This window comes from Fukomys damarensis, unplaced genomic scaffold, assembly GCF_012274545.1.
Source record: "Fukomys damarensis isolate Sample0158 unplaced genomic scaffold, DMR_v1.0_HiC HiC_scaffold_1, whole genome shotgun sequence".
Taxonomy (NCBI): Eukaryota; Metazoa; Chordata; class Mammalia; order Rodentia; family Bathyergidae; genus Fukomys; species Fukomys damarensis.
Window position 1 is genome coordinate 12,751,125 of NW_022900913.1, and position 20,867 is coordinate 12,771,991.

General features: G+C 49.6%; 1 protein-coding gene across 1 annotated transcript in view; it reads right to left on the reverse strand.

Moving 5' to 3' along the window:
* The window catches only part of Myo10 (myosin X), a 175,131-nt gene that overhangs the window by 96,636 nt on the left and 57,628 nt on the right, over positions 1-20,867 (reverse strand). The window contains 1 exon segment of the mRNA XM_033757638.1: positions 11,569-11,727. Within this exon segment, the coding sequence (XP_033613529.1) occupies positions 11,569-11,727 (159 nt within the window).

Below are 20,867 nucleotides of genomic sequence, written 5' to 3' on the forward strand. Positions count from 1 at the left end.
TTTTTTTTTTTTTTTTTTTTGAGACAAGGTCTTGTTCTGTAGTACAGGCTGGCCTCCAACTCGCTGTGATCCTCCTGCCTCAGCCTCTGAGTGCTGGGATTAAAGGGATTAAAGGTGTGCTTCACTATCTTTTAATCTATAGTGAAGCTGCACCAGGCTGTCAGCCTCCCTCTTCCCACAATTGTGCCCGGCTTTCCCCACCCCACCTTCTGTGTCCACAGGCTGAAGGTGCTGGAAAGTGTTTTTCTAGAGCTGACTTTGATGGAAGACACCAAACTTGGCTTTTGTTTTACTATTTTGAAACACTAGGTAATGCATCCAATTGAAAGAAAAATTTCAGAGTTATCTGCATTTCGACACATTTAAACTTTCCACCAATGAGGGCTAAGGATGTAGATCAGGGGTACAGCACTTGCCTAGTGTGGGTAAGGCCTTGGGTTCAATCTCCAGTGCTGGGGCGCAGGGAACATTTCTTGCCTTTTAAGGGAGTTAGATGGAGCATGTGACGGTGTAAGTCAATATTCCAACAGACTCGATACAGATGCACATGCCACTCTTGGGGTCCCCCCTCTTAGACTGGGGCTTCTATTATTCACATTTTGAGCAAAAAATATGAAAAATATCTAAACTATATTAAACTGAATTTAACAGTCTAAACAAAGACAAGCAAAACTAACCAGCTAGGAGTAGAGTGGGTAGTTGTTTAATAAGCACAGCGTTCACATTTCCAAGAGGGAGAGTCACGTGGATGTGTTTTACCACCATTTAAAAATAGTTAAGATGTCCAATTTTATATACTGTGCATTTGCCACAACTAAAAACTTTTAGATTTAAAAAAATACATGAATCTCTGCAAAGAGAGGTTCTAAAAGAAGCATTATGTAAAGTTTGTGTATACCTTCGAATTTTAACTCAAACTGAGAATGCTCTAGGCACCAACTGCAGACCATTTAGGGAAAGAACAAATGACATTTAAAATTTCTGGAGGAGGGAGAGATCTCATTAGAATTCAATTAATAAATACATTATGTTGTGGGCAGCAGCAAGTCAACAGACTTCTGCATGACAGCAGAGGCGAGCCCAAACTCAGTAATCCGAAGTTTCTGTTTTAAAAGAGAAAAGATAAAACAAAGTGAGAAAAATATAAAATGTGTATCGGGCTGGCATGGATTTTGTTGTGCTTTGTTGTCTTGTTTTGTTTTCTGAGATAGGGTCTCCGTATGTAGATCAGGCTGGCCTTGAACTCACGGTGATCTTCCTGCCTCAGCCCCCCAACCCCAGTGCTGAGATTCCAGGTGTACACACTACACTTAGCTTGGACTTTTTAAAAAGGAAGCCTTACCTCATTAATACCTGAACTGTCAGGCTAGGATACAGCTCAAGGGTCCAGCAACTGCCTGGCGGACCCTGGATTCCAGACCCATGTTGCCAAGAAAGAGTGCTAAAATGCCTCCCTTCCAGCACCTCCACTCCACCGAGTGCCGAGGGCAAATAAAGCTCTTACAGCACAAATGCACAAGTTTCACTCTCACCTTGTCGTAGTCCACACAACTTCGCTGCTCACAAGGTTTCCCAGAAACATCTCCCTGATCACAGGACTCCCAGTGACCACAGATCCACACAACATTCACCATTCTGTGCCCAGGTGTTGAGGCAGCCCTGTGAGGTGCCAGGCTGCTGCCCTGCCCACAGATGACGGAACCGAGGACAGCAAAACCCGCTCTCCAACTCAGGGCCACTGAATGGTGGCAGGAAGCGACCGGGAGTGGCCAAGGCCATGGCAGATGAGTTTCCTGTCCATCCCACCTCCACAGGGTGCCTCTGGCTGAGTTTCAGACATTCAGCACAGAACAGGCTTCCAGTCAATTGACAGGCTGTGCATCGTGTCACCTTGAAGAATGTCAGGGCACTCTATGGTGCTCACATGAGGACCACTGTCACCCCACAGAATGTCACCTGCTGCTAAGTACGCATGGCTGAACCCCCATGGCAGTCTGACAAAGGGGACAGGGCTTCGGCTGAGCTCGTAGTGTCTGTGTCTGTGTGGCCAAAGGGTCCTTCTGACTCTGCTAAAGCGGATGTGTGACAAGGGCAGCGACGGTGGTGACAGCTCACAATGGCCTACTCGAGAAAGACAATGACGGTGTTTGGACTTGGTTTGCCAGCCAAAGCAACTGTGGTCGATGACATCGTATTTCCCCTGGTGCCTTAAACAGATCCCCTCTCTTCACGTTGCACTGGTGGCCCGGTCACGAGGATACCAGCTGCGGGTGTCAGAGGCTGCCTGGACAGTAAGGACAGTGCCCTGTGCCACAGAAGTGAGAACAGCAGCTGGGGAGAGAGGCCTGCTCTCTGGAGTGTCAGGTTAGGCGAAGACAGAGTGCCCTGAGCTGGGGGCTGCGGGGCAGCATTTGTCGCTTGCTTCTGTCCTTTCGCGCTCCATAAAAACGGCTTATTCCTGCTCCAAGACAGCCGCCGTGACTCCAGGCAGCTTAGACTACGGACACACATATGGCTCCCAAACTCAAGGTACCTCTATGCTCAGACTGGATTCCAAATTCCACAAGAATAAAGAGCCTGGCCATCCTAATGGCTGTTCAGAAATAGAAAGTACATCCTATTTTGAAGCTCATGAAAAAATTTTTTTCTAATCAGAAAAATTCCACATAAGTCCCCAAAAAACACATTTCCTTGCCCATTTTAATAATTTGGAACAGCTGTGGCACATGGATACTCAAAAATGTCTGAGAAATGCACTGTGCTTCTTTCACTTAAAATCTACCAATTTGTTTTGCAAAAGACATAAGATTGTGACACTCAGTGTGTACCACACTCACCACGTAACAGTGTAACGTGTATATGTACCCCCAAAATCATGTTATATATTTTCGATATCTACAGTACATTTTCTTTTTTAAAAAAACAAGTATGAATTGTGTGTGGTGGCTCATGCCTGTAATTCCAGCATTCCGGAGGCTGAGGCAGGAGGACACCATAATGGGACCATAATCCTGAGGATCACCATAATCCTGAGGCCAGCCTGGGCTACGTGGTGAGGTCAGGGCTATCCTGAACTACACAGCAAGACCCCATTTAAAAATAAGAAAGAAGAAAAAAAAATCAAGTATGAGCAAAAAAATGTGTAAAGATCTAGAAGTCTCAGACACGCTGTGCTTAGACAGAAGACACGGAGGAATCTGGACCAGCAGTGGGATGACGAATTTCAACACAGGGCTGCCGGTCTGGGCAGCGTGGCTTGGACGCGTGGGAAGACTCCAAGTGCTGAGCTTTGCTGTTACTGTGCTGCCCGGCCACCCTGAGCCTTTGGTGCTGGTTCAGTAACAAGGAGGCACCCCACGACTGCTATTCAAAGTGCTCCATGAATCGGAGGTATTTATCATTGCTATCACCAATGAAACTAAAACCACAACTGTGCTGGTGAGATGGTCGTCTAAAGTTTGCACTCGGAAACTTTTCCCACAGGGCAAAAATGCCAAAAGTGGGAATCTCCGTTCAGATTTCCTTCCCACCCACCACTCCCCTCTTTGCTTCTCTCTCTGCCTCCCCGCTGATAGGGCAATGACTTTTAGCTCCTAAAGCTTGATCTTCAGGCAACTTCAGCTTTAAGTTACAGATCTAAAATCACCGTCTGTTGGGAAGCTTCCCCCGGTGCCCGCAGACTCAGCGAGGACAGGCGACCTCACAACACCTGCTTCGCCCCACAGTCACCTCTTGGCAGAAGGCACAAGTCTTTCCAGGCGGGTGACCCTGACATACTGGAGAAAGCAGCCTACCTGCCCACCACCTCCAGCCCACTTGGACTTTGCTTCTTTGACGATGGCTCCCCTTGGCTAGGATCCCCCTCATTTCCCAGCTGCTGTCACTGTCCCCCTACACCTGAGACCCCCTGCCCTTCTCCACCATCTCTCAGCCCAAGTATGTTTTGCCAAAACTCGTGTTTAAAGCTGTCCCCTGGTTCTCGAGTCAACTCACGCTCGTTAGCCTGCACAAGTCGCCTGCCCCCCACCCACTCGTGGCACCCTGTCAGCCAGTGTCACGCAGCCTCTGCCCCACGCGTCCTGCACCGAATAACCGCATCCTGTGATTCTGAGCCTTTGCACAAGCTCACCTGCTGCCACACAGCCGCCCTCCGCTTGGCCACGCTCCCCTGCAGACAAGCGCTTCAAACTTGCAGCTAACAATGATTGCTGCGAATCATTTTCTGACCCGCTCTGCATTTTGCTGTGCACTTCTCTGTCACACTCACTGCCACTTGGAGCATGCTGGTGTCTGTCCTTGGCCACTCAATTAACTGCGTGCCCTTGTACAATCTTTCTTTTTTTTTTTCTTCTTTTCTTTCTTTTCCCCTTTTTTCCGGTAACGGTGATCGAACTCAGGTCCTTGTGGTGGCCAGGCAGGCACAGCGCCAATGAGCTAAATCTCCAGCCCCTACCTTGTACAATCTTTCAACAAATGTTCACTGTCAACAAGAGTCTTTCAGTATCTCGGGCCCTGCAGAAACCACTACCCGGGTGGAGCTGAAACAGTGTAGATGCCCTGGGGCCACCGTCTGACCACCACAAACCCACCAAATACATCCATGCTTAATCCTCTTCTAGTGCTCTGTGCTTATTGCCTTCCACACAGCAAAGTTGTTTTCCTTGGTCCAATCACGCAATGGAAAGCATTTTAAAGGGATTTTAAAGTACGAATTTGCAAGTACGTTGAAAACAAGTCAAGATCATAAGACAGGACTCCTGAAACCAGCCAGCTCTCCAATGTAGAAGTTTTGGCACTTCCGTTTCATCGAAATGAATTCCTGGCTCAAATGCTCTCCTGGCAAAAGGCATCTGAACCAAAGGGGAGATGGGAAAATCAGAAAAACAAAGTTTCTAACTGCCACGAGCATGTGCTGATGTGGAAGTCGGCCGCTGAAGAGCATGAAAGTTTGGTAAAGTTTAAAATAAATATAGTCAGACAGATGGCTACGATTATCTTCTGGCAATTATCTTCATGTGGGAAAAGAAGAAGAAAAGAAGCCAAAAAACAAGAACCCCTGACAGACCACACTGTATTTAGCTGTTCCTGGTCTGTGTCCCTGGAAGAGACTGTCGCCAGCAGGCTCTGGGCTGTACGGAATCCGGGAGGGGACATGATTTCTTGACACTGGTTTTGGAAAGGAACAGAAACGGCCCAAAGGAGTGTCCTTTGGGGAGACTCAATGCCAGGAAAAGAACACAGATTGAGATTTGCCAAGTCCCCAACACAACATGCCGGGAGCCAGCCTGCCCCGTCTCCGTGCTGCAAATGCTGCTCCTTTTCCCCACAGGTGAACAAAGCAATTGCTCCTGAGGGTGGGAAGTACTTTGGAGAAGCCGGCTGCAGTTAATTTGGGAACAGCACCAAACACACTTACTCACGCAGGCTGGAATGCCACCTAACCAACCACAGGGGATATTTTCGCAACACCTAAAAATACATCAGCTGGGAGCATCCTTTGTGCCTACAGAGTATGTATCTTTAGATGCGGCCTCGCTTCTGAAAATGGGCTCCTTTGATTCCCATCTCCATGCTGTTTGTTCAGCAAGACCACAAACCAGCTGAAGGGCTGGTGGAGCACAGGCCGCTTCCTGGGGGACCCCTCTACACCGGAATTGCAGGAGCTCCCAGTTCCCTGCAGCTCCCCTGAGTTTCTGGCCATTCCTGTGGCTGGGAGAGAGGAGTCTACTGTGTGAGAAGCTGGCCCAGGGCTCAACAAAGCGGGTGATCGTGGGTCGCCATGGGCATGGCAGTCCCTGTGCCCGGTGCCTCCTCCATACCACAGAACCCATCTGCTCTCACTGACCCTGCTCAGATGTGGGGTGCAGAACCTGAGATGATCAGGCTCCAGGGAATTCAGCAGGACGTGCAGCCAAGACCTTGTCCACTCCGTCAGCCCCAAACTCCCCAGATTTGCTTTACGGCAGGACGGAAGGCAGGGAAGGAGGGAGGGCCCAACCTTGGCACTGCTCGCTGGACCCCATCGGCGCCCTGACCTCCCATGGCAGGAACTGTCTTCAGACACTGCCGCATGTCCCTGGGGCAGAATCACACCAGCTGGGAGAAACGCTTTAGGGTTTCTAACCCGCCCACCCGCCCATCTGCTTCTCAGAATGAACAACCGATTCCACGGCACACACAACCTTCTCACGCCAGACCACACTCGCGCCTCTCTGTCTTGTGGACGGGCCCCACACCTACTCCGTGGTGTCGCTCTACACTCTGCAGCAAGGCCCGACCCTGGCTCCCCTTCCATTTCCGGTCCTTTCCCCGTTTCCTCTCCTTTTTGATCGCCCTCTCCCTTCTTCCCTCCCTGCCTTGACACCGCAGAGTGAACAGAGGGCCTCTGCACTGAGGTACATCCCAGGCCCTTTAAAAATTTTTTTTGACACCAGGGATCACTAAGTCACTAACTTGCCCATGCTGGGTTTAAACAAACTTGCCATCCTCCCGCCTCACTCTCCCAGAGTGCTGGGATCACACGTGTGTTCCAGCGTGCCTGGCTCAGGTTCCAGCTTTCTGACCCCGCTACAGACCGTCCTTCCCCACCTCTCCCTCCGCACCACACACAGCCAGCCCTCTCCTCACAGGTGTGGGTACTCATCCTCACCAGGCCTTCGGAGGTGGGAGGGGACACAGGCAAGGGTGCCCTCTCCATTAGGAAGCGCAGGGTGGAGGCTGAGGCTGGGGGCTGGGGTGCTGTGCTGAGCAGGGCTCTGGCTAAGGCTTGGGGGTCAAAACGAAGCCTGTGTCACCTCCTGGGACCTAGCACTGGGCGGGGCTGTCTTCAGTTGTGCACCGGCCTTCATTCTGTGTCCCTGCTGGACAGCAAGCCCTAAGGCTGAGGACAGAGCTGCCCGCTCCGCTGTGTCCCGGAACACGGTGCCCCTGCCAAGGAAGAGCTGTCTGCACAGGCACCTGCCGGAAGGAGGTGAACGAGGTGACACAGCAGACACGGCGGCTAAAGGTTCTATGTTAAAACAGTCTGGCAAGGACGACGGGTGAACAGCATCTGATCTTTAAAATAAAGACAAGTTTTTAAAAATGAACATTCTGAAAGATTACAATTGTACTTTAACAGAGCTGAGAAGGTTAAAAAAGAAAAGGGGCCTCGACTCTGATGTCCAGTCAGAGAGCTTTATCATTTTATCACTCTCTGCCTGCATTTCAATGGAGGATGCTAAATGCTAGGGGAAAAAAATATTTTACTAGGTTCTGATAAAGTACTCAGAGATAAACACTGGTCCTTGTTTTGGTTCACATCTGGATGTCCCTCCAAAGCCTCTTGCTCGCATAGACAGAGCTTTGGAAGGTGATTGGACCATGGGTGTGACGCTCAGCAGGGGATTGGTCCACCGATGAGTGTACAGCGAAATGTCATGTGCGGAGGCAAAGCCTGGTTGGAGAAGGCGGGATGTGGGGGCGTGGCCAGGAAGGGTCATCTCCCTCCTCCTTGATCACTTTCTCCGCTCTCTGCTGCCATGCAGGAGCTGCTTCTCCTGTGCCATACAGCCCTAGCTTAGAAACAGGCAACTATGGACTGAAACCTCTACAAACTGAACCAGATAAACCTTTTCTCCTTTAATTCATTCACTATGAGGCTGTACATGTACAAAATTATCTTATCTGGTCGTTTGTACCACTTGACAGGACACTCATGCATGGGCCAGAGTGGATGTTGAGTATTTTGTCCCAGTAATGAGAAAGGAACTAAAGCATGTGGGAAGCCAGCCATGGCCCACTGGCTTTTTGAAAGATAACATTTGTTCCTTTTTAAGGACTGCACGTGTTAAACTTGTCTTTGACCCTGCACGGGAGAGACTCGGACAGCCAAAGAGCTGTAGGAGTCAGGTGCTTCCTGTTAAAGATCTGAAGTTATCTGTAGGAGTCAGGTGTTGTAACTCCATTTTGTTAAGTTCCTCCACCTATTTGGGAATCATGATTATTAGTTGCAAGTGTTGTTAATTTGTTTTTCTTGAGCCTGCTTTCTCTTTCCCGTGTGAACCCTCGTTCCCGTGGAGTGGGTGTTGAGGTTACTATGGTAATCCTAGCCCATAATAGTTTGGTCTTTTCCTTTAAAAGGCTGATGCCTGCCTGCAGTAAACGTTGCCTTGATCAGACTCTTGTCTTGGCGTCCTTCCCTTCTCTCTGCCCCATCTCCACCCTGCTGCTCTTTCAGGTTTGAGGCACTGCTGGACAGTGCTCTGCATCGCCGGCACAGGACAAAAGCAGTCCTCAAGGAGAACAATGGTCCTTTTTTCACAGAGGACTGCAGATCCCTGGAGGATTGCTGTGTGGAAGGACTCTACTCATGGGTATCTGGGTACCCTACCAACTCAGAGCGGAAAGCTGGTGGGGGGGCCAGGGAGATCTCACACGGGTGTAGGGGGGCGCCAAAGGAATCCTCGGTCATCAATGGGACCCAGAGCAATGGCTCCTCCCCAAAGACGCCCATACTCATCCCTGCAACCTGTGATGAGGCATGCCCACGTGCAACGGGACCTTTGTAGATGCAATTAAGCGTTAGCTGGGATCAGATGTGATCATGAACCCTGCACGGGGAGATGAGTACCTGGGAAGATCTAATGCAGTCACACGTCCTTAAAGGCAGACAGCAACCTTCCCTGGCTGGAGTCAGAGAGAGGCAGGGACAGGAGGAGTAGGAGCATGCAGAAGAAAAGGGATCTGAAGCCACAAGAGGGACCCTGTCACTAAACTAGGGACCCAGGAACGTGGGCCGCTTTGTGAAGTGGGGAATAGCCCTCAGGTGTCAGCCATTGAGAAAGCAAAAACTTAGTCCAACGGTTGCCAACAACCAGCAGCTGCAGAGGCGGATGGATGTCTTCCCCCAGAGCTCCCAGGAAAGAGCAGTTCCGGGGATCCCTTGAGTTCAGCCTCAGATCCTGAGGCTGCGGCCCCACACGCCCTAAGGAAATACCTGTGTTTTAGGCTGGTGTATACACACCCGGTCAGCATTAGACAACAGATGTAACACCTTTGGCAAAATTCAAGTACTGATGTTTTTCTAAAATATTTTAAAGGTACAGATAGTCATCGCTTGGGGCCAGGGCAAAAGGTGGAAAAAAGATGGCTTTGGGGATAATGGCAGTTTTGTTTGCATTTGAGCAGAATACCTGTGTTGTTTTAGGCTGGTGTATACACACCCGGTGGTCAGCATTAGACAACAGATGTAACACCTTTGGCAAAATTCAAATACTGATGTTTTTCTAAAATATTTTAAAGGTACAGATAGTCATCGCTTGGGGCCAGGGCAAAAGGTGGAAAAAAGATGGCTTTGGGGACAATGGCAGTTTTGTTTGCATTTGAGCAGCTCACTGCCTCCCGTCAAACAACTGCAGTGGTGACAATAAAATCACAGTGGCTGCTCTATGGATAATAATGCAATGAAGACTCCAAAGCAAGGCATATAAGGGCATAATTAACTGAACTGAACTACAGATTAGATGCACAAAAATCTTGTGTTTTTCCCTAAAAAGAGAGGAAAAAGACCTCTACTCCAGGAAATGGGACCAAGATCCTAGTCAGAAGATTATTGGGCAATTTAGCTATCAGGTTTAACATCATTATCGTGAAAGAAGAAAAAGAGAGACTTTTAAACAGCCCTGCCTTTGAAAGCCCTTGGTAAGCTCTCCCTTGTAATAGACTTCTTTTTTTTGTGCTTCCTGAAAATGTGAAGTGAAACTTGCATCTTCCCCTTAAAGACAGAAGAGGCAAAGTTCAGAAAAGCCTGCGCGGGACATCTACGCACGATAAAAACTTTAAAAAACTAGCTCTGCATTCACGTGTCCCCTAGAGGTGGCAATCTGTGGCATGCGTGGCATTTATTTTACAAATGTGCGCTGCATGACTATCGGGCTGTGCAGCAGTAATCGTGGCCACGATGGGCGGGGGTGTCCCGGTGGGCTCCCAGCTCTCCGGTAACCGTGAGGAGGCTCTGAGCTGGAGACAAAGACAAATACGCAGCCGGCCGTTCACACAACACGTGCAAACACTGCCTCTTCTGGAGAACGTGTGGAAGCCATTTTAATCTAAAGACGCGGGGCCATTAAGCTCAGCGAGCAGAGGACTACAACACGATCGGGCTTCTCTAGACAGGCAAACATTAGGTCAACCTGACAAAAATGACACTTTTACAATCTGAAAAAAGGCAAATCCATGCAACTCCTTTAAACTGACGTAAATGAACCATTACAGCCACAGATGTCTCTTTTCCCCTCTTTCCCAGCCTCCTGTCCTCATCGGGGGGAGGCCCCGGAGGGCCCTCTGGCCAGCACCCTCTCACCATTTCAAAGGCCTATGTCACCGTCATCCAGTGCTTCAAAATACTGGCAAAGTTAAAGACAACTCCTAAAGGACAAAACCTAGTAAAGATTGGTGACTTTCAAAGTATTAATATTTTGATATTAAAACTGTAAATTTGAATTTGACAAAAGCAAAGGCATAGGCAGCTGCCCTCAGTTTAAATACTTGCAAACAGACAGAAAAAGATGAAATACATGTGTTAATTGATCTTGACAGTGTGATATCTGTAGTATAACAAAAAATTTATTATAAAGGTGATTTTTAAAAAAATTTTTTATTTTTTGAGACCAGATCTCACTGTGTAGCCCGGACTGGCCTTAACCTAAAAAATCTCCTGCATCAGCCTCCTGAGTGCCAGGATTACAGGTGTGCACCACCATGCTCAGCTCAGAGAAGTGATTGATTGATTGATTTTTTTGGTGCCGGGGATTGAACTCAGGTCTTTGTGCTTGCAAGGTAGGCAGCGGAGCCACTGAGCTAAATCCCCAGCCTCAGAGAAGTGATTTTTAGATAATTACTTTGTAACACAGTTAAGTTACACCTCACAAAAGTAGGGATGAAAATGTGTGTGAATGCTTTTATGTGGACATTTCTCCAATCAAAACAGCAAACAGTCCCACAATTTAAAAAAATAAATTTCTCTGAATGTATCCTCAGAGCAAAAAAAAAAAAAAAGGCAATAAAATTTCATAAAGACAGAAAAATCAAGAAAAAGAGAAAGAGGATTAAGCTCTGCCAATCAACACTTCCTCTGGTCCCTCGCTGGGGAAGGCAGACAACTGGAGGTGACTTCCAGCAAGAGCCCAAGCAGTAGATTCACGAGGAGAAAGGAGCCAGGCATGAAAGCACATGCCTGTAATCTCAGCAGTGGAGGCTGAGGCAGGAGGATTTCTGGGAGTTCCAGGCCAACCTTGGCTACAGAGTGAATTCAAGGCCAGCCTGAGCCATATAGTGAGACCCTGTCTCACAAAAACAGAAGAAGAAAGCAGGCCAATTCCTCAAAGTACAGAAAGACCTGTCCAGATAATAAGTCTTCTCTCTTAAAATCAGACATTAGACACTAGAAGGTTTGCTGAATCAGGTTTCTAACTGGGGGGAAGACCAGGTGTCACTAGAGGTGCTCAGAGGCCGGAAGTATTCTGTGAGAGCAGAATCAAGCACTCAGTCCTGGGGCCTCTCTCTGTGAATGGGCAGGAGGGGACTTACGTATATCTGGTTTCTCCTGTAGCGCTGGTACAAGTTGTACATGATGGAGCCGCCGTGCAGCTCTGCGAGGGAGGCCATGTCATCCACACCCTCCTCGTGCGAAGGGTGCATAGCTGTCACCTTCTGCTGGGTGATTGTTCTCTGCTTGTACGTGAACACCTGCAGGGGAGAGGAATACAGTGTTTAGTCGCCAGTGAATCGTTCTCGCAGAAGCTTCCCCAGCTGACTGTACAATCTCAGTGCAGAGATGCTGAGCAAAAAATACATCGCAGGCCAGGTGTGGTGGTGAACAACTGTCATCCCGGCACTCAGGAGGCTGAGGCTGGAGGATCGCAGTGAGTTCAAAGCCAGGCAGAACCACACAGAGAGATCGTCTCAAAAGCAAAAACAAAAACAACAAAAACTCAACAACACTGCAGACAACATTTTCATTTTCTTTTCTTCACCTATATATTTCTAAAAGAAGCTATTACTCAGTTTCTATTAGGTGTCCCCAAAACTCCTCTGTTCAAGTACAAACCTTCAGTCACAAAACTGTAAATTTATAGTTCACTTGTCTATATTTATCCAATTGATATAAATCAATAACACTTATGAAACTGGCTAGTTTTAGAAAGTAACTTGGTTTCCCTACATAATGTTCCACATTGGATCATACGATAATTTCAAACTTCATAGTAAAGTTCTTCAATGTGAGTATTACATAATTTAAGAAGTAGGTTACATATTGTATAACTCATATTCATCACAGTGATATTTTATACATCTGTTCAAAGACTGGAACACATCCATCACCATATCAATGTGTAGAAAATATGTTGGGCTGGCCGGGCCTGGTGGTGCACGCCTGTTATGTCAGCACTTGGGAGGCTGAGGCAGGAGGTGGTCCATGAGAGTGAGGTCAGCCTGGGCTACACTGTGAGTTCAAAACCAGCCTGAACAACTTGGTGAAACCGAGAGAGAGGTGGAGGGGGGAACCCTGGACACTATTCCCTCTCAACCTGTACATAGAGCATTCATGGGATTTTTAAGCAAAACAGATCTATTCTCAGAGTTATAATCAATTGCTTCCTCTGTTTACATGGCAGCCAATATTCTTAAGCACTCCTAGCAACAGCAGTGCGTGGTACCTGTGTTTCTGAAGGTCTACGCGGTGATCTTGTCTCATAATAGGTTTGATACAAGATTCACAGCATCAGGTCGAGCTGTCAGTTGACCCAAATTTGACCACACCAACACCCTGGAGAGCCATTTGATCATCGTACGCCCCCTTTTCGGCGGTACCCACAGTGGAACCCAGGGCGTCCTGCACGCAGGCCAGGCCAGTGCTCTTCCAGGGCACCCCAGCCCCTACCTGTCAGCAGCCTTTATGCTGCGTGTGTTGCTCATCTTCTGAGTAACACAAAAATGCCAAGAGGTTAAAAATAAAAACTGAGGATGCAAGAAATATGAAAAGCACGCAGCCCTCACACGTTCAAACTTGATGTACACACATGCAACGGTTTTCTGGAATAAAGTTTCCAGAACTTCTTGACTGGGGATTCTATTTTTAAGGATCAGCCAGCTGCCTACATGGCAACAAATGACATGTTATTGCCAGCAAGAATAACATGCCAGGAATTAGGAAACTACCAATCCAACGGCTTTCATAAGCCATGAAGTGACGTGTTTTATTTTTCTAAAAATTACAACTTCAGCAGTGGCATTTGTACCACAGGAGCCACGAAGGCTGGTCACTCTAGTCCTGGGAAGCCGCTCCAGGCCAGGCAGGGACGCGCCCGTCTCTGCTGGGGTAGAGCCACCTCCCCACAGCTCTCACGGGCCAGGCAGAGGCTGGGAGGTGGGAAGGCACTGGGGGCTGTGCATTTCTGGTAGAATGAGTGACAAGCAAAGGCGCAGAAACACACAGCCTTTCCTTCCGGTCAGAGATGGGGTGGAAAAGTTAAAGAAACAGAGACGTCAACCCCAGGAGACGTAGCCTTGGAGCCCTGCAGAAATCCCAAGACCCTCTGCGCTTACCCGCTGGCCTCATTCAGTGACACCAATCGAGGTACACAGGGCCCTCGGTTGTCCCACCTCTACAGCTGTCTTGCAGGATAGGAGTGAGGCCCCCCGGAAGCCAGCAGTGAGGCCCTGGAAGCCAGCACAACCATTGCCCGAGGAAATGCATGCTCAGCAGCGCCAGGTCCTTCGCAGTGAACAGGACCTTTTTCCAGCTCTCATTGTCTGAGCGCACTGAGCAAGTCAGAATTGGAAGGCAGAAATGATTCTGAATATTAAAAGTTTCACCTGTTTTATATTGATTCTACTTTCTGGAAATAATCACATATATCCAACACCACCAAGTCACACACACATAGGCAACACAGATAGAATTACTATGTTCTTATAACACACGGAACATTTCATTGTCTTTTTTAAGGCACTGGGCATGAGTGCAAATGAGCAGCTCAGAGCTGGGGTCACAGTCACTGGAAAAAAATGCCTATAACCCGTGAATAGAGTTCTCCAACATCGACCCTTGACTTCCGGATATTTTCTGGAGCAAATGTATGCAAAATGTGGGCACCTATCCACTCGGAGTGGGGAAACGGAGAGAGCAAGAAGTTAAGTACTCCTCCCAGAGCTTCAGAAAGCACAGTACTGTGGAAGACACTGAACAAAACAGGAGGCTACGAACAGGAAAAGGAGCATTATGCCAAGATTCAGGGCGTAGCGACTCAGTGGTTATTTCATAGTAAAGTGGTAGAAATGGAATCAAATTGTAGAAAGAAAAATGGATTTGTGAAGGAAAGGCGAGGATGACCATTCATCAGAGATGTCAGTACTGGGAGAGATCTCTGAGCAGAATCTGGCGGAGAGAAGTCGCTCATAAATGTAGAAACCCAGAAAATCCATTCAAGCCTCCCGTCCCGTTGTTTCCTGGCTATCAGGGACAGAGCTTCCATTCCAATTCAGGGGAGGGAAGTAAAAAACCCAAACACACAAATAAATCTACACACAAGTAAATCTACAGTATCACAGGCGGCAAAGCATCTGTTAAGATGTGACGGGGCTGAGGGGAGCCCAGGAACTTGCAGACAGCCTGGCAGCTGGGTTGGCGTCACAGGAGAAGCCGCAGGGAGGACAGAACTGTGCCTGCATTCCAGTCTTAAGGCGACGCTGGCTGGATGAACAACTGATTTAACCTGGAAGATTTCAAAGGGTTAATAAAACCCACAACATTGCTCAAGCACTTTTAAAGACAGCCTCTTGATTTATCAAAAGTCATTTCTACGGGCAACAATTAACCAGGTATTAGTTGTATAACATGATTCTCAAACAGCAGGGGGAGAAATTCTAAGTTTATAGACTTCGATTCTTTTGAAACGGCTTTTTCTGAAAGAAGCAAAAGCCACAATACAAACCCAAGACATATTTCTAAAACCCCAACTGGGAATTAAAACCAAGTTTTAATTGGCAAGTAGGAGAAAGACGGTACTGTGACGATGCGAGGCCAAAGGGAAGAGCAAGAGAGGGGAAAGCAACTCAGCTCAACGAATGGGGACAAACAGCTCCTGCCGTGGAATATGAACCCTGCCCCGAGACGGGCTGGATCCCAGAGCGAGGACCGATGAGATCTCAGAGTGGTTCCCAGCGCTGGTCCGCCCCATCCCAAGCCCACTAATGAGATACAACAGCTTTTATCTGTAACCTTGGCGTACAGCAGAGATGGCAAGGGACCCCCACCCCCCGCCTATGCAGCTGTTTTCATAATACAGAATGGTATTTACTGGTCCTTTTATTGTAAGTCACCAGGAGCCTCGTCACAAAGCCTACTTTTTCCACTGGAGCTAAATAAAAATGAAACAATGAAATCTAGAGCTGGGAACTGGGATGTGGTCATAGCAATTTGACTCACACTGGCCAGGAAGCCCTTCCCAGCAGTGGCTGTCCATTCTGTCCACCAAAGGGCATTTGCCAATGCCTGGTTGTCACAGCTTGGGGGAGAGGGGCAGGGTGTTAGTGGCACCTGGACTGAGGCGGGAATCCTGCTGAACATCAAGCTATTCCCTGGGCCAAGGGCCAAGGCCTGGCTCCGGGTCACGAATGCCGGGACATGCTGGTCACCATGTCCATGCGGACACTGGGCAAAACGACAGTGAGTAAAAAAGGAGGTAAACCTCCCATAGCACAGAGGAACAAACGTTCAAAGCCACCAAGGGAACAGAACAGTCAGCATGGGGACATTACAGGGTCCGGTCTGTGAGTACTCGGCCAAGTTGGGGTGCTGACGGCGACGTTTCCCTGGCGTTGGGTTTGCGGAGGTTCCATCGGGATTTTCTAGCTGTGTGGCTTCAGGCCAAGCAGCACGGTGCATGCTCCTGAGACTGGTCCTTGCCCACTCGGGTCCACGCCTGGACCTCTGTCTCCTGCTTTCCTCCAGCTGTCAGCCCACACGTCACCCTCTCAGGAGACACAGTGGTCACCGGGCCAGCCCCTCCTTCTGTCCCGTGTCCTGTGCGGAGAGGTCCTCGTGCGATGGGCGGTGGTGCTGTCCTGACCACACCTCCAGGGAAGGCACGACGCTGTGACTCGGGCTCAGCTTCCTCAGCGACAGCCCAGCACGGACGCTACGGTCCGAACACGTCCTCTAAAGCGTCTTCTGCCGGTAACCGGACCCCACATTCACACATTTCGTGGATTTGGAGTGGGGCCTCCGGGAGATGACCAGGACTGGATGAGGCTCTCCGGCGTGAGGAGAAGAGGAACAGATGCAGGGGGCGCTCTCGCTTCATCTGGCCACGGGGTGTCTGCGCCACAGCAGGGACACCGAGAAGAGCTCACCGGACGGCAGTGCCAGGCTGCCCAGCCCCGCCCCACCCTCGAACTCCAAGCCTGATGAACCAGCGGCGAGATCACTCGCTGTGAGTATCCTGTTACAACAGCAAACAGACTAAGACTGCAGTCTCCATGCTTCCTCGTACTTCCTACTGGTTCATTTCTTCCAAATGCTGCCTGTGGCCGCGTACACGGATTTCACACCTCGTCACTCCAAGGCGGGAACTGTGCCCATCCTTTCCCCAGTGCCCAGGCTGTCAGCAGATGGTGACTGATGTCCCCACAGTGAGTAAAATAAACAGGAAGAGGCAGGGGAGGCGAGAACCCAACACAGCCCCGCCATCACATGCAGCTGGATTAGTTCCTCGTTGATCCGTGCTACCTGTGACACAGGGGCAAGGGCAGGAGCCTTCATTTCTCTGGTCCTCATTTTACCCTGTGTGCAGGAGGAGGACAGGGTGATGAGAATCCTCAACTCAGAATGACCGCGAGGACAAAAGAAATAACACAGGCAGAACTCAGCAAGTGGCAGCCGATGAGAACTCAGAAGGGAGCCGCTCCCATCAGGAAGCCAGGAAGGTGGGCAGTAGGCCTTTGGGAGCAGAGACTGAGGACTCCAGGTGAGGCCTGCAGACCAGCTGTCGGAGGAAGCCACAGCACAGCGAGGCAGCGTGGGGAGCTTCGCGATTTGGATGACAACTCTACCCTGTACGATGCTTGATGAAAACCCTTTAATCTGCCTTGTTCAGATTTTCCCTAGAATTCTACACTCTTTCTGGGCGTACCTCCCTCATTTTCCTCCTTTCTTTCATCTGCTAGCTCAGTAATTCATGGGCTAAGGACCAGTGACAAAGACCATAAAGACATTTGCCTCCTTATGCTTGCCTTCAGATGAGCAAGCATGCAGACACCAATCAGCTCTCCCACAATTCTGGGAGGCTGAAGCAGGAGGATCACAAGTTCAAGCCCAGCCTGGGTGACTAAGAGAAAAATTAAAAAAAAAGAAAACAAAACACTTAAAATAATAAGGGCTAGGGATGTAGCTCAGTGCAATGTCTGTGGGTTTACTACATCAACAAATGAATGGATAAAGAAAATGTGGTTATTTATACACCATGGAACCCTACATTTTTCTATAAAGACAGTTAAGTGTGAGTCATTCGTATGAAAGAAAGCAGACACACGAGCTTAAATATCGCACGGTTTCTCTTACACGAGAAACCCAAAGTATAAATAAAGAGCAAAATAAAAGACAGATGATAGGAAACAGAGAGATAGATCTTTTTCAAACTGGAAGGGGACCAAGAGAAGGAAGGAGGAGGTGGCAGAGAGGGGGACGTGGATATAAAAACAATGAAGATTTGTTATGTATGTGAACTAATTCCCCATGCAGAATGTGATCATTACGCACTGCAAACAAGCACTAATAAAAACGTAAAGGTTGTGGGTTTACTAGTGCCCAAACAAACACACAAACAAAAAAGTAAATAAGCAAGCAAACTTCCCAGATGAAGTTCTACCGAGCCCTGATCCACGGCTGGTGCCCCCCCCCATGAGACTGCCCTCACTTTCTGCAGATTCTGTATCTTTAGACTCAAACAGCCACAGATCAAAAATATTCACAAAAAAGAATGTGTCTGTACTGAACATATACAGACTTATCCCCCAACAAATAGTCTAACCAGGGATGGCGAACCTATGGCACGCATGAGGCAGAGAGCCGTTTACTGTCACTGAAAGGTCTAAGAGGTTCGCCATCCCTGGTTACACGGCACAGCATTTACACGGCGTTAGGTGCTACAGGTAATCGAGAGATGATTAAGGCCCACAGGAGGACACACATGGTCACGATGAGTACTAGCTGAGGGACCTGAGCACTCACATGCTTTCATGTGTATGGGGACCCCGAGCTCCAGCCCCTCAGGACACCCAGGGGCGACCGTACTCTGCTTAGTACTGTGTATGAAGCAAGCACACGGTTCCCAGGCTCCCCTGCAACCAAGAACCAGAAGACGCTCCTGAGAATCGTCAGGCTGCGTCCAGGGAGGCTGGCAGGGCACTTGGGACACCACTGTGGAGAGTGCAGAAGCGATCTTACCTGTGTCTGCTTCTCTATGAGATTTTAATGGCCTAAGTGCCTCACCACAGAAGGCTCAAGCATCTCTGTATGAATATTCAGTTACTTTTACCTCCTTGGCAAGGGTTTGTGGGATTACCAACTAACTGTAGGTAAAATAAAATCGTTACTTTCTTTTTCAAAGATTCAAACGAGCTCGTGAGATGGAGTCATTTGAAGTGTCACCAGGAGTTCAAAGCCCAGGGTATCGTTTGGGCACCAAAACAAATCCAGGAAGAGGGCTGGGCAGAGGTCACGGTCATTCAGTAAGTGCTTGCAGTGCACATCTGCCGCATGGCTCAGAGTCCTCATCTGATCCCCAGAAGGGCAGGAAAATGCTGTCAGTGTTGTTTTAGGGTGAATTCCGAGGCTCAGAGAAGCTGAGTCACTCACCCACTGGCACACAGCACAGGGGGGACAGGAGGGGAGCACTGGGCTCCTGGCTGTTGTGGGAGGTGTGCGCTGCTCAGACTCCTGCTGGATCCCATTTTCAAGAGCATCCAGGGGACGGCTCCAAGGCACAGATGCCCTCCCGGGCTGCGGCTGGCCACGCCCCTCTCCAGGCCCATCCAGAGTCTGCACTGACCGCCAGGAAATCATGTGCGGGGCCATGAGGGCCTGGAATGGGGTGCAGGGCAGAACTCCAGCGGGCCTTTGAAGGAGAGAGCAGGGAGGAGAGGAAAGGGGGCTACCTGCATCACTTCCTAGGTGCTGGCTTAAGTGCCCTTCTTTCTTCCACTATTTTCCAGGTACTCTATCTCCAGCTGTGAGCTGGAGCCTGGGAATGACAACGCAATCCTGGAAAGAGCTCCTGCAGTCCCCTGGGGGCCTAAGACAGAGGAACTGCCCCACAGGTGACACGGGACACAGAGCAGCAGACACAAGGGCACAGGGCACCTCTGGAGTCAGCCCCTGGCTCAGGAGGATCTCTGTGCATCCTTCCTCGGGGACAGGCTCTGACCTGCACACCCGAGAGCCACCAAAGCAAGGGAGGAGGGGACAGACACCTACTCTCCACCTACTCGTCATGAGCAACTCCACTATGAGACAAAGCCCGCGCACAGCTTCTTTACAGACCAGACTCTACAGAGAGTAAATCTCCCTGCAAAACGCCCTTCACTAAAACCCACTTCCTTCTGCGAGTGTGACCCTCACACACACTTCGGTCCCCACACGCAGGGCTTCCTCCCGCCTTCCCGGCCACAAACGACACCTCCAAGAGCATCGTGGTGAGACGCACGCAGTGCCCAGGACAGGACGCTGTGAGGCGTTGGCTGCTGACCGCTGAACCTCAAGCACCGTCTGGGGACTTTGTGACGGTGCCGCAGTCTGAAGGAAGACAGCAAGGACTGGCAGCCGTGGACTGCTAAGCACCCAGCGGGCGAATCGGTGCCCCACTCCTGCAGGTGGAGATGCAGGGCAGGGGAGCTGCCCCTCACAGAGGAGCCCGCAGGCGGGGCCGCGGCTGGCCGGAGGAGCCGGTGTGTGGGGCCCCGGTCCCTCTCAGAGAGAGGAAGTGAGGCAGTGAACTGCTGGGTGACCGGGCACCGAGGCGAGGAGACTCTCAGGCACGCTGAGGAGTACCCTAGGGTAGGTGGGCAGTAAGGGAATCAGGCTGCAGACGTGAATTTTACGTAAGGCGGAAAACTGCAGTGCTGTGGAAGAGCGGCTACAGTTTCTTTCGCCTTTTCCATTTCTCCAATTGACCGTAACTGCACGCATCTCTGGAGCACGCTGCGGGAGGGTCGGGTCGGAGTGAGTGCTGCACCTGCCACACTGTTCACCGCCTCTTGTTGCTGGAACGTTCAAGATCCTCTCATTACGTTCGGCATTTTTAAAAATTAGTGCATGTTTGCAATACATAACGAACATCACATCTTCACCCTCTTCACTTCCCCCTGCCTCCCCTTCCCTAATCCCCCTTCTTATCTGCACCAAAACCCTCTCTACTCGCTAATCTGTAATACACAGTTAGCTCTGAAACTTACGGTTGTTCTACCAGGCTACCGAACATCAGACCTCAGCCCACTCTGCTGCGCCCCGGGATCTGTTCACTAACCCTCTCATCACCCCTCCGCACCACCCCCCGATTTCTTTTAAGCACTAAAAGATATTACTCCATATTCACAAAAGAAAAATTTACACATAGTTTTTAAGCGGATTTTGTTGTTGTTGTTCAGGGGATTGGACTCAGGATCTTGGCCCTGGCGAGGCAGACAGCAGAACCACTGAGCCAAATCCCCAGCCCTTTGAAGCGGAATTTAAACTGTTCAAAGAAATCCTTGTGCCAGGTGGGCTGAGATGAGTGCTTCCCAAGTCGTGCCTGCCAGGTCTACCAAGAAGAGGAAGGGCCGGGGCTTAC